Source organism: Leptonychotes weddellii, chromosome 10, assembly GCF_054177405.1.
Source record: "Leptonychotes weddellii isolate Sample4059 chromosome 10, ASM5417740v2, whole genome shotgun sequence".
NCBI lineage: Eukaryota > Metazoa > Chordata > Mammalia > Carnivora > Phocidae > Leptonychotes > Leptonychotes weddellii.
In genome coordinates, this window is record NC_138378.1 from 62800205 (window position 1) to 62814998 (window position 14794).

Genomic DNA, 14794 nt, shown 5'->3' on the forward strand with positions numbered 1-14794 from the left:
AAAATAAATCTTAAGAGCACTTGGGTGGTGCAGTCAGTTAAGTGTCCAAGTCTTGGTTTCAGCTTGTGTCATGAATTAAGGGTCCTGGGATCCAGTCCTGCATTGGGCTCCCCATTCAGGAGGGAGTCTGCTTGAGATCTCTCTCCCTCTCCCTTTGCCCCTTCCACTTGTGCTGTCTCTCTCTGCCTCTCTCTAATATAAGTAAATATTAAAAAAAATAAAATCTTAAAAATACCCAACAACTTTATTTTTTAGAACAGTTTTAGATTTACAGGAAAAATTGTAAAGATATTACCAAGAGTTTCCATATACTTCTCACCCACTTGGCCCTATTAACATTTTACATTGGTATGATACATATGTTACAATTAATGAACCAGTATTGATGCATTAGTATTAACTGAAGTCCATAGTTTTTTCAGATTTCTTCAGCTTTTACCCAATGTTCCTTTTCTCTTTTAGGAACCCATATTTTACTTGCTATTTGATTCCACACTTTTATGATATTAAGAGAATTGATATTAAATCTTCTCATCTAAAAATATGGATTTCATTTCATTTGCTCAGATTTTTAAATGTATTCTTCAATATGTTTTTATGATTATCATCATATAGATTTTGTGCTTTCCTTGCTGACTTTATTCCTAAATCTTTGTCTTAGTCAGTTTGGGCCGCTGTTACAAAGTCCCATAGACTGGGTGGTTTATAAATGACAGAAATTTATTTCTCACAGTTCTGGAGGCTGGAAATCTGAGATTAGAATGCCAGCATGGTCAGGTTCTGGTGAGAGTCTTCTGCTAGGCTGCAGACCACCAGCTTCTCATTCTATCCTTATATGGCAGAAAGAGAGCTAGCTAGCTAGCTCTCTGGCCTCTTGTTACAAGGGCACCAATCTCATTCATGAGGGCTCTGCCCTCACGATCTACCTACCTCCCAAAAGCCCCACCTCCAAATACCATCATATTGGGGATGAGGCATCAACATATGAATGGGGGGCACATTCATTCCATAACAATATTTTATTGACTTTTTCACGATTGTGTATGGAATACTTTTCCTATTTCTATTTCTGTGTGCTTATGCTAGAATAGGGAAAGCCTAATGACTTTTATCTTATATCAGAGTTACCTTATTGAATGTTCTCATTAATTCTACTAAATTTTTTTTGGTAAACTATAGTTATTGGATTTTGTTAGTACACAAATATGTAATTAGCAAAAATAATGTATCCTTTTTTCAGTGTTTATTTCCTTTACCAGACCCATCAAGGCAATGTTGAATAATAGCAATAGTGGGCATCTTGGTCTGATTGTATTTGAAATGGTTTTATTTCATCAAGTAGAAGAGTTTGCTGTTGATTTTTGTCAAATATACTTTATCACATTGAATTTCACTCTTGAGTTACTCAAATTAAGCTCTAATTAGTCACAGAGTGTTATTCTTTTGAATCATTACTGAATATTACTTGCTAATATTTTATTTAGAGTTTTTGCATCTCTATTTATAAGTGGGATTATGGTTTCCTTCTTTTAAATTTTTACTCTATCAGTTTTGCTGGCTTCATAAAATGTGTTAGGACATTTTCCATCCTTTGCTTCATTCTGGAATAACTTAAATAATATTGGAGTTACTGTTATTAAGTTAGCTGAAACAAGTTATGAAATCACTTGGTCCTGGTACCTTCTCAATGCTGAGCTATTAACCACCTTTCCAATCTAGTCTATTGTAATTGGTGTGTTTGAGTTTTCTACTTGTTCCCAGATTCATTTTTTTTTTTTAAGATTTTATTTTTATTTTATTCATGAGAGACAGAGAGAGAAAGAGGCAGAGGCAGAGGGAGAAGCAGGCTCCCTGAGAAGCAGGGAACCTGATGCAGGACTCAATCCTGGGACTCTGGGATCACTACCTGAGCCAAAGGCAGACACTTAACCGACTGAGCCACCCAGGTGCCCCCATTTATGTTTTCTTAGGAAATTATCCAGTTTTTCTAGGTTTTCAAATTTCTTGCTATGGATTTTATATTTTATTTATTTATTTATTTATTTATTTATTTATTTATTTATTTATTTATTTATTTATTTAAGAGAGGGAACAAGAGCGCAAGCACATACAAAAGCAGGAGGAGGGGCAGAGGAAGAGGGAGAGAGAATCCTAAGCAGGCTCCGAACCCAGCATGGAGTCTGATGTGGGGCTCAATCTCATGACCCTGAGATCATGAACTTGAGCTGAAATCAAGAGTCAGATGCTTAACTGAGCCACCGAGGTGCCTCTGGATTTTATAGTTTAAAAGTCTCTTTGGTACTGTGGTTATATATCTTTTGAAAATTCCTAATCTTATATAATTTTATTCTCTCCTCCTTTTTCCTTAATCAGGTTCAGAAGGAATGTATCCATTGGTATATTTTAAAAGACAGCTTTTGGATTCATTGATAATTTCGCCTTTTTTTTTTTTTTGGTTTTCTGTTCATTAATTTCAACCTTCATCTTTACTAATTCCCTCTTTATTTCTTTGTTGATCCTTCTCTAAGTCTTCAACACACATTGTAGTTTCCTTTAGTTTTAGTCTATTTAAGTTAATAATGAAGTTCGTTAAGCATTTCACCCTGAATACAGCTTTTGGTTTGTTCCATAGATTTTGGTAAAATGTGTTCTTTTCATTGCTTTTGGGATAGTTTGTAATTTCATTTTTAGTTCCTCTTTGAATAATAACCAATGGTCTTCTGGGTATGTGTTTTTTGAAATGTCCAGTGTCCCTCTCTGTCTTTAATAATGTTTTTTTGCCTTGAAGTTACTTTGGTATTAACAGTTATACACACTTTCTCTCTGTGTTCCTATAGAATATCTTTTTTTCATTGTATCATTTTCAATGTTTCTTTCTCATTGTGTGGTTTTGCTTGTTTTTATTGAAGTAGTTGATGGACAATGTTATATTAGTTCCAAGTGTATCTCATTATGTTTTATGTGTCCCTTGCAAGCAGCATATAGTTGCGTTTTGTTTCTTTATGCAGTCACATAACCTTTGTTTTTAAATTAAGGTATTTACCCATTTAAGCTTAATGGAATTACTCATATTTATAATTAAATTTATATCTTACTATGTTCTTTCCCCCTTGTTTTATTAGTTCTGCTTTCCTTTTCTTCTTCCTAGCCTTCATTTAAATCGACTCTTTTTGTTTGATAACTGACTGAGATACCAGGATCATTTAAAGTTGTTGCTGATTTAAGGCAGATCACTGGAGAATTTCCTCCCATCTCTATTTTCAAAAATTATTTTATAAATTTGTACCTGGCTTATACAATAAAGGATGCCACCCATCAACAGTCTGTTAGTCTAGACATCACATAGAGCTGAAGAGATAGCTTCTCCCTATCATTCACTGTCCCATTATGAGGTTCCAGGAAAAAAAAGGTCTTTTGGGGCCTCAAGGCCAGGGGGAAAAAAACTGTTTCACATTAGTAAACGTCTTGTTAAACATTTATGGATAGGGGCACCTGGCTGGCTCAGTCAATAGAGCATGCAACTCTTGATCTTAGGGATGTGAGTTCAAGCCCCATGTTGAGCGTGAAGCCTATTTTTTTTTTATTATGTTATGTTAATCACCATACATTACATCATTAGTTTTTAATGTAGTGTTCCGTGATTCATTGTTTGCATATAACACCCAGTGCTCCATGCAGAACATGCCCTCTTTAATACCCATCACCAGGCTAACCCATCCTCCCACCCCCTCTCCTCTAGAACCCTCTGTTTTTCAGAGTCCATAGTCTCTCATGGTTCGTCTCGCCCTCCAATTTCCCCCCTTCATTCTTCCCCTCCTGCTATCTTCTTCTTCTTCTTCTTTTTTTAACATATAATGTATTATTTGGTGAAGCCTATTTTTAAAAAATTAATTAAAAAAGTAAAAAATAAAAAAAATAGTTTTTTATTATTCCATTTTTTTTCTCTGTTAGGTTAGACGTTATATATTCTTTTGTTTCTTTTACTAGTATTTTCCTAGAGGTACAACATGCAACCATAACTGGTCAAAATTTGATATTAATTGGTGTCTTTATTCTCTTCCCTAACAATGTGATATCTACAGTACCCTTTAAGTCCACTTACCTCACTCTTTATTTAGATGTTAATTTAAATAATCTATTTTAAAGCTCATAAGAAATTATTTCCAAAAGCCAATATTTTTTGGGGGGGGGTGTCTTCTGTGTATTTGCCATTTTTGTTGCTTTTTTCCCCCTTCCTAATTCTCTAGGCTTCTGTGTGGGAACATTTCCATTCTGCCAAAGATCGTTCTTTAGTATTTTCCTTCATTTGGGCTGTTGGTGATGTGTTACCTCAGTTTTTGTTTCTCTCTACACATTTTTATTTTACTTTCATTCCTGAAAAATGTCTTTGTTGCATATGACAGTTATTCTTTTCAATACCCTGTGGATACCATTAGAGTGTCTAGCACCCATTGTTTTGTTGTGAAATCGGCTGTCAGTTTTACATTTTGCCTCTTTAAAGTAATTTTGCCGCATTTAAAATGGCAACAGTAGTAAAATTGCCAGTTTACCATTTGCGATAATAAATATAACATTAAGCCTGTCAGTCGGTTTAGGTGATTTTCCCCACTGATACTTAGTTCTCTGGGTACATATGCGGAGGAGGCACGAAGTGAGGTTCATCGGGGGCCGGTTGTTACCATCCACAAGGAGCAGAAGTGAGAGAGCAGGGCTGGAGGGCACTTACAAGAGTGTGCCTAGAAGGATGAAGCCTGGAATCTAGTTTGGACAAAATGAGAAATGGGCTGGGAGGAAATTGATGGGCAGTGAGAAATGGTTGTCTTATTCAATTGTGGGTCCACAGACTTGTGACGGCTTTCAGGAGCACTGTTGTGTTGCACAGTGCAGCTGGGGAATCAGCGGAGTCAGCGCAGAAGGGAAGGGATGGAGTGGGGATGTGAGACATCTCCAATGTTTCCTGCCCCGCAGGAATTCTCCCTAAGCTTCCCCAGGAAATGTGCCAGAGAGACATAAAGTTCCCCAGGAAATGTACCAGAGAGTCAAGTGCTCATGTGGATGGGCTCTTTCACTGACTTTTTTCTGTGTCCAGCGGTTCTTTCACTGGACTTCATCTGAGCATTGCAAAGTGGAACTTCCTCCAGCTGTCTGAAAAATTAGTGAAATTTTGCACATTTTGGTGATGTCATGATTTTCTTTTTTTACTGCTTTTTATTACGGGATTTTCAAACCTATCCATGGATAGAGAGAATGGACAACGAACCCCACATGTCTATTACCCAGCTTCAGTAACAATTTCTTGCATTCTTTTCTTTTTAGTATTTTATTTATTTATTTGTCAGAGAGAGAGAGAGAGAGCACAAGCAGGGGAAGCGGCAGGCAGAGCAGGCAGAGGGAGAAGCAGGCTCCCTGCCAAGGAAGGAGCCCGATGCGGGACTCGATCTCAGGACCCTAAGATCATGACCTGAGCAGAAGGCAGATGCTTAACCGACTGAGCCACCCAGGCGTCCCAGTTTCTGGCATTCTTATTCTACATAGTCCTCCAACTTTTCTTTTGCTTTTCTCATTATTAGAGTATTTAAAGCCAATTTCCTGCATCATATTATGCACCTGTAAGTTAGGTTGAACAATCAAAATTTTGAGGTACAAAGTGGCAATTTCACATTGTTCAGTCTAAAACTTTTACTATTTTTCTCTAACAGAAACTCTATGTACCTATCAATATATTTTTCTAAACCCACAGCAGATTTATCTCCAAATGTCAAAGTGCATCCCTTCACCGGTCTGTTGCACCTTCCCTGAGGCTTGTCTTCTTCCCAGGCTTGGTCTCTGCCTGCTGGGCCGCTGTCATTCTGATGCTTCCTTCTGTCCCTTTCCTGTGGAATGTGTTCCTATTTTCTTAATCATGTTTTCATCATCTTTGATTTATTCCTTTGTTTTGCTGAAGCATAATTCTCCCTAAGCTTCCCCAGGAAATGTACCAGAGAGACATAAAATTTGTACCCTTGTCTGCCTTCATTTGCCCTCATACTTGATTGATTGTTCAAGTTATAAAATTCTATGCCCCTGGGATGTTTGGGGGTGTTCCATCGTTTAAGCGCCAAGTCTTGATTTCCACTCAGGTCATGATCTCAGGGTTGTGAGATCAAGCCCGTGCTGGGCTTTACACTCAGCAGGGAGTCTGCTGGAGACTCTCTCTCTCCCTCTCCCTCTGCGCCTCCCCCTGCTTGTGCGCATGCTCTCTCTCTCTCTCTCTTCCAAATAAATAAATAAATCTTTAAAAAGAAATGCTATGCCCACAAATCATCGCCCACTCAGAATTTTGAAGGCATAGCTCTATGACTTCTCGTGCTGCTGTCGAGAGATTTGATGGCATTCTCCTACAAAGGAGTGGAAATTATATGTTTATTCCTCTCAGAAAGCTTTTTAGATATTCATTGTATCCCTCTTTTTCTGTGTTTCACAATCATCTGCCTCCATGCTTGTTTTCATTTCACTTTCAGTGCTGGCCTCTCAGAGGAGGAGAATTGTCTCTAATGATTTCTCGCCTGTTGTCCCCTTGGCTCTCCTCTTCTGAAACTTGTGTGCTGACCTGAGCCTCTAATTTTCATTTTTTTCTCACCTCATTTCCAAACTTTGTTATCTGGAAATTGTCTCACTTTTGTCTTCCAACTTTCCGATTAATTTTGTTTCTGTTGTGATGTTTTGTTTCTGCTTCATAGCACCCTGTTCTTGTTTTCTTCAGATCTCCCTGAGGGTATTGTGTGTGTGTGTGTGTGTGTGTCTGTTTTGTTATCTTCTGCTTTTTGCATTGTTTCTGTTTCCTCTAAGTTCCTTCTTTTTTCCTTCACCCTTCTTTGCCTTTCCTTGTTTTCTCTGCTTGTAATACTTTCCTTACAATCATATTTTCAGTAACTTCCTCATCAATATGAACAGGCAGCCAAGAATAAACAGACTTTTAAGGAAATTTTCCAACATGTAATTATAAACTGTTGGCTGGAGGAATGGTGGAGACTTGGGGAGAGATGGCCTTTTTGTTGGCAAACCTCCAAAATGTTAAATCTGTAGGTCTTGTCTTTTGTTTTTCCTGGTGCCTCCAGATCCAGAGTCTTCTGTGGTGGAGTCAGGAGGTAAGCTGACTTGCTGTTCATTGTTTTTGGTTCTGCGGGCACTTAGGCTGAAGCATCTTTTGTTTTTCTGTGTAGTTACTTATCCTACATCTGCTTTCCTTTGAATTTATTGAAATCTCTTGCTCAGGTTATACTTCCGTATCAGCTGGAACTGTTTTCAGCTGCAGGTTAATAGAAAACCAGACTTAGAGTAGATAAAACAAACAGGGGTTCATTTTTCTCAATAATAAGAAGTCTGGGGGTAGATGGTTACTGGCCTTGGCTCAGTAGCTCAGTGGTATCAGGGTCAATGTCTCTGTGATTCTCTCAGCCTTTCCTTCGTGGTCAAAAAAGGGGAAGTGCAGCTACATAGAATATCCATAATTAAGGCCTGAAGAAGGCAGGAAGGGGTAATGGTTGTATTGCTTTCCCTGACTTGCCCAAACAGACATCTGCGGGTGTTTCATTGCCTCGCATATGGTCATATAAATGCTCCTTGCTACAAAAAAGACTGGGAAACTGGTTTGGCATATCGATTGCCTGAACAAAACTGGTGTTCTCTTGGCCAGCAAGAAGGGGAGGGCAGTGGGTAGTACGTAAGCCATGAATGATGTCTGCTACATTTTTTTGTATCTTGATGCTATTGTTTTAATGGGGTTTCGGGTAAAAGGAGATAAACATGCCACATTTAATTGCACTGTGAAGATTTAGTGAGAAAATCCACATAAAGCACTTAGCACAGAGCCTGGCACAGAATAAGTAATAAATAAACATTTGCTCTTGTTATGTGACCCATGGTGCTTCATCTTTGCACATGTTTTAGTGGCAGTTGGACTGGCCAGGTGGAAATGCCACTAGGCTCTTGGATATATGGGTCAGCCCTGCAGAGAAACTGGGCTGGAGAAATAAATTTGGTTGTCATCACTATGTGGATAGTGTTTGAAGTTACGTACATGGATGGGATTTTCCAGGGAGAGCTTTTGTGATGACAAGCAAGCAGGAAGCACACATCAGAGAATGTAAATCAAGCTTAACCAACATGATAAATTGGGATGTCATTACAAATAAACATATTTAGATTGTGGAGCCTGAATTTAGTCTTCTAGCCTCTACTTTGTGCAGTATATTGTTTAAAATACTGAATTATCAAAAAATTAAGCCACAGTTGAGAGAAGTTACAGAAGTAGGTGGTAAGGTCAGACTAAATGTGGTATATTTATAGTTAAATAAATATGGCCTTATTTTCTTCCAGTTATTAAAAAAAAACCACTTTACTTACTTAAGACTGCTATGACATCAAAAATCAGAATTAAATTGTCTTTAAACACATGAGTGTGGTTTCTTCCTAAGTTATTGAAATGTGGAATTCAACAGGGACCATCATTTGGAGGTGGCCTGGCTAGGACTGTAGCAGCTCTGCTCTGTTCTTGCAAAGGAGCCAGCCGCGTCCCAGGACACACTGCAGATGTTTGTGCTTCCTTTCCCTTCTGTGTTTCATTTTCTCGGAAGGAATGACTGATAGCTTTTTCTGCAAATTGCACTCTATAATTCCAATTGCGGTGGTAGGGTCTGCCAACATTTTTTGATGTGTAGAAACCGTTTGAGTCTATTGTTTTAGTAAACCTCCTCCCCCGCCCCCCAAAATTCAACAAAAATATTTTCTATTTCTTGGTAATCATGTAAAATTAATGTATAGAGAGGATTCTGGGCATAAACTTTTGACATCTATACAAATCTATACAAAATATATTTTTCTTAGAGACTAGATGGTAATTCTGTAAAAAAAACAAACAAACCCTCAAAACACAAAAACTAAAAACATTTGCATTTGGAGACATCGAGCCAAATTCTAAAATTAAAATTACATCTTGATTGGTACATATTTTTAAAACCATATGTCCTGTATCTGTACTCTGCACTTGAAAGCATCATTGATGGGCTGGGGTATGTACTGTAGACAGTGATCAAACAGATATGTGGTTTGGAGAACTATGTCACAATACAGAATATGCTTGAAGGCATTGAGGATATTTAGACTGGAGAAAAGAATACTTGAGGGAATCATGATTGTTTCCTTCAAGTATTTGAAGGGCTGATACATGGGTAAAGATAAATGTTCTCTGTTGTTCCAGAAGGTGATAATTTTGAGTATAGCAATGGGTGAATTTGTTTATTTCAGTTCACCTTGGCAAAGAATTTCCCCATAAAGGCATCTAATATATCTAATGGAATTTTAGCCAAGACTAGAAGAGGTCTACAGGAGGGATCGGCATACTATAGCCTTCCGGCCAGATTTGGCCCACTGCCTGTTTTGTAAATAAAGGTTTATGGGAGCACAGCCACGCCCATTCATTCATGTTTTGTCCACTGTGCTTTTGTGTTACCTTGGCAGAGTTAACAATTGAAACGGAATCCAGATGACCACAAAGCCTCAAATATTTACTATCTGTCCATTTACAGAAAGAGTTTGCCAACCCGTTCTGTAGATATCAGACAAGTCAAGGGAGTTGTAGAAGATCTAACTCATAGGTCCTGTCCAACTAAGATTCTGTGGTTCTCTATAGAGCTGATAATAAACAGGGACTTAAAATGTGTTCATAGGAGAGAACCCAAGACGGGGCGCCTGGGTGGCTCAGTCGGTTAAGCGTCTGCTTTCGGCTCAGGTCATGATCCCAGGGTCTTGGGATCGAGCCCCGCATCGGGCTCCCAGCCCTGCCATCTCACACTCCTTGTGTTTATCTCTTCCACAGATACTTAGCATTTGTGTGAGATGTGAATTTTAACAGCCTTGTGCTTTAACTATGAAAATGCCATTGTTTTGAAATTCTAGTTGTTTCAGTAGTGGATTGGAATGAAGCAATGGATTTTGTAAACAATTAGCTAGTGTCAGAATCAAAGTTATTTAAAATTTTTAAAAATAACTTTTCTCTGGCAGACCATTCATGGCATGAATTTCTATGTAATCGGAATTGCTAGTTTTCCTAACTTTTCCATCTGAGAATCTCAAAGCATTTAGCTAATATTTTTATGCCTTATCCATCAGTGTTTCTTATACAAGTACATGGGATTATTAAGAAAATTCCTTTGGATGTTCTGTATGAGTGTGGGGGTGTGTGTGTATGTTTTCCATTGGATGTTCTATTGAAATACAGAAGACTTGGACATTTTTTAAGACAAAAATTCATTGAGGAGGTGTAATTTTGGAAAAAATTTTAGTGTGACCTGATGGTATAAATCATTCCAATGGGAAATTAGAATCATAAAAAATATTTACAGTGGAATCTAAAACATCAGGTTTTAGACCTCAAATACTAAGTCATTTATTTTCCTTTGAAATATAACATCTTTATTAAAACTACTTAAATTCATGGTTTTTGCTTTAAAGTTTACATTTTATGTGAATTTAGTGAGATAATCATATTTAAGAAATGCATAATGCAGCACTAATTACTTTTTTAAAAATTAATAGATTTTATTTTTAAGAGAAATTTTAGGACTACAGAAAAATTAAGTACAAAAAGTAGAGTTCCCATCCAACTCCTCACATCTGCCCTCACCCTAACCCCACTGCCCGTTTCCTTTATATTATGAACATCATACATTAGTGCAGCACATTTGTTACAATCGATGAGCCAATATTGATACACTGCTATTAACTAAAGCCCATAGTTTACATTGGAGTTCCTTCTTTGTGTTGTATATTTTGTGGGTTTTGACAAATTATAATGACACATATCCACCATTATAATATCATACAGAATAGTTCTACTGCCCTAAAAATCCCATGTTTTACCTATTTGTTCTTTCCTCCCTCTCCCTAGCTCCTGCCAACCAGTCATGTTTTTACTGTTTCCATAGTTTCACTTTTTCCATAATGTCATATAGTTGGAATCCTATAGTATTCAGCCTTTTCAGACGGGCTTCTTTCACTTAGAAATATGCCTTTAAGATTCCTCCATGTCTCTTCATGGATTGTGAGTTCCTTCCTTCTGTGTGTGTGTGTGTGTGTGTGGTTTTGGAATTTATTTCAAAAAACAGATTTTGGTTAGATGGTAATTGTATACATTGAATTTTAAAAGTTACAGAAACAGTGACTTTTTAAAGCTTTTTTTTAAGACTGCTTTTTTAGAGAAGTTTTAAGTTTATAATAAAACTGAGAAGGCCTAATGATATCCTTTATATGCCTTCCCCCACACATGCAGAACTTCTCCAATTATCAGTATCACTCACCAAAATGTCACCCTTTTTTTTTTTTTAACCAAGGATGAACCTGCATTGACACATTGTAACCACACAAGGCCCACAGTTTACCTTAGGGTTCACTCTTTTTATGGGTTTGGCTCACTTCTTTTTATAGCTCAATAGTACTCCACTATATGGATGTACCACAGTAAATTTATCCATTTAGTTGTTGAAAGACATCTTGGTTGTTTCCAAGTTTTGGCAGTTGTGAGATTAATTTTAAAAATATAAATAAAATAAATAAATACACTTTTAAAGTATTTATTGTTATATATTTTAAAGTTAACTTACATATGAAAATGTAAGCATAAAATATTTTTTAAAAAGATACCTCAATTTTTCAGCAGCTTGAAACCTATTTCATTCTACCCACTACAAAATAAATGTGTTATTTTTTTTTTTTAATTTGCAGAAGGTTTACATGGTTGTTCCAAAAATTCAAATGCTATAGAATTATATGGGCTAAAAGATGTAGGCCTTGCCCGTCTTTCTAAGATCATAGTCTTACACATTTTTACTTATGGGTATAACAACATGTGTATATGTTAAAAATACATATGGTATAATCCTGTTATTATAAAAAACCCACAACTATATATGCCCATATGGTTACATTTATCTCTTTATCATTTACAAAGATGGTATCATGCTATACATATTGTTCTGTCACTTGTAAACATTTCACAGTACTGTGTATTGTGGTTATCTTCTTTTAAAAACTGAAGTACAGTTGACATACAATGTTACATTAGTTTCAGGTGCACATCGTAGTGATTTGACAAGTCTTTACCTTACGCTATGCTCAGCACAAGTGTAGCTACCGTCTGTCAGCATACAACACTGTTACAGTACCATGGATATCTTTTCATGGCAGTAAATATTCTTTTAAATCCCTGCAGAGTATTCCACTGTATGGATCAATCATAATTTAATCATTCATCTATTACTGGACATTCATATTGTTGTAATTTTTTGCTACTATGAATCTTGTTGCAGTGAGCATCCATATTTATATATGTATTTCTTTTTCATTTATTCTATAATTATTTATTTGGCCAGGTAATTCCAGGTGCTGGGATTCAGCAGTGTGTACCAGAGATGATGTTCCATTTCTTGTGTGGGGAGACACACAATAAACAAATAATAAATAAACTAGATATTTTCAGATAGTAGTAAATGCTGTGAAGGGAGTAGTGGTGGTTTTCCTACTTCAGATGGGATGGCCAAAGAAGAGGTTTCCGTGGAGCTAACATCCGAGCTGAGAGCTGCATGGTGTAGAGGAGGCTGCCATGTGTTGAGTCTGGGGGTGTGGCGGGGGCAGGGACAAGCACCTGTGCACCAGGCAGGGCAGTGGGAGCATCTGCCTGGTACAGGCAATGAGGGTGCATGTGTGTAGGGAACCTGAAAATGAGAAAACCAACTAAAATCCGTTCACTTTTTATTATCATCCTATGCCAGCAATTCTAACCAGTAATATCCTGTTCTCTGCTACCTTCCCCCACCACAACATTGACATTGTGTGCTTGTCACTATATCCCTTATAGTTTTGAAGCCTTGATTCCTAGACATGAGTCAAAGGCTATGTGCATTTTAAATGTAAATTGGTGGTTCACTTTTAATTATAAAAATTATTAAGTATTTTTCAGATAAATACTGAATAAACTAAGGACTCATGAATGAGGAAGTTTTGTTCTATGTACTTTTGTAAGTAAACAGTTGTATAGATTTAGGTAATTTAAGTGAATCAAGACAATTATAAAAATTAAGAAATGGAAATGAAATAAAGTCATCCATAAACTCACTGTTTAAAAATAAATACAGGGGTGCTTGGGTGGCTCAGTAGGTTGGGCATTGGGTGTCTGCCTTCTGCTGAGGTCATCATCTTGGGGTCCTGGGATTGAACCCTGTATGGGGGGGGAGGGTCGCTGCTCAGCAGGGAGTCTGCATAAAATCTTTAAAAAAATAAATACAAACAGATACTATTTTGATTCATAATGGAACTATTTCTGCTTCTGTTTCTCTTTTGCTGAGGTATTAAAGTCAAGATCCTAGTGATTTTAGAAAATACTCAAAATTAGGAAATTATAGAGCTGTTAGGCTTATCAGAGTTCACCTAATATTTTAACCCTATTAAGGTCCTATTGAAACAGGCATCTCAGTCAATCATGTGAAGAAGGCATACCTGCATGTGTGGTGGGACTTACTTGCAGAACAGGGCCTCAAATATAGTAATCCATCAGGTCCCTTATTGGATTATGACTTTGGGGGATAATTTTAAATAGTTAAAATATTCTATCATGATAATGTTTTCTCCAGCAGATATTTAGTATGTGTCTTTCCATGTCCCTCTGCTAGGTGCTGGGGGTACAAAGATGATTGAAGGTATTGTGACAAGTCCAGTCTAACTGGGGAAAAAGAGGCAAACAGGTGGATTCAGCGCAGGGTGGGACCTGGGAATGGAGCTCGGGGGAGGGGGAATGCATGGTGCTAGGGTGCCCCTCCTGCCTTGGGGAGCTGTCCAGGCCGTGCCTCCCTTCTGGGCTCTTGTGCCACTGTTCTTCTCACTGACTTTTAATCCTTTCGCCACACCATGCTCTTGCACCCTTAGGACTTTTGCAGAAGCTACTCTCTCTGCCTGAAATTTTTATCTCCAAACCTCTCTGATGATTCCCCACCCACCCTGTTAGACCCTCTCTGCGCATGCTCTGCTTCTACAGCTGTTAGGAAGAATTGCTTGCTTCCTGTCCCCACCTCCTCCCCAAGAGAAAGCTTTCAGCTGTAAGTTAACAGGAAACCTGATAAACAAGTGGCTCAAACAGACAGGGTTGGTTCTTCGCAGAGATAAAGGAGGCTGGAGGTCAGGGACATGGGAGGTAGTTGTCTTATTATCCGTGTCAGGTGTTTGGTGTGAAGGATTCTCTTGCTTTTTCCCTCGTGGTTATAAAATGACCACCCCATCTTCTAGCCTCACCCACATTCAAGGCTGAAGGAAGGGATGGCTCTGGGTCTATTCTTTTTTTGTCTTGGAAACAATCTTTTCCAGAAGCCTGCAGCACACTTTCTTGTTGGTGCCACTGACCTACTGTAGCTGTGATCAGCTTCTCCAGCACATGATATGGAAGGTAAGGGTTTTGTGTTTTTCTGTGAGATGGTCAGTCCGGTGCGGCCACAAGAAGAGACAGAGCAGCTTCAGATACTTCAGCTTTATCATACTTCAGCTCCTAAAGACAGAGGGTCACAGGGGAAAACACCAGCATGGTCAGGAGGGAACAAAGGGAAGGATAGGCCAGAGCCTGTATTAGGGTTACCGAGGGAAGGGCAAGACAGGGCATGGTGAACAGTGGAGGACTGGGTAGTTTGAAGAATTCCAGAGGGCTTTGGGTTTTAGTTGCCTGGTACCTGGCCCTGGGATGTTTAGGGAGAGGAATATTGCCTCCTGGGATGCA

At 38.0% G+C, this 14794-nt stretch overlaps 2 protein-coding genes across 4 annotated transcripts in view; both read left to right on the plus strand.

Moving 5' to 3' along the window:
• Positions 1–14794, plus strand: part of ACYP2 (acylphosphatase 2) — a 129659-nt gene that overhangs the window by 18790 nt on the left and 96075 nt on the right. The window contains exon 4 of one of the 3 annotated variants that reach the window (XM_081832037.1): positions 14392–14470. The exons of the other annotated variants lie outside the window; for them this stretch is intronic. Within the exon in view, the coding sequence (XP_081688163.1) occupies positions 14392–14470 (79 nt within the window). The remainder of the gene's footprint in view (positions 1–14391; positions 14471–14794) is intronic. 3 annotated transcript variants of the gene reach the window in all.
• CIMIP6 (ciliary microtubule inner protein 6) overlaps positions 1–14794 on the plus strand; it is a 161228-nt gene that overhangs the window by 5046 nt on the left and 141388 nt on the right. The window lies entirely within an intron of this gene.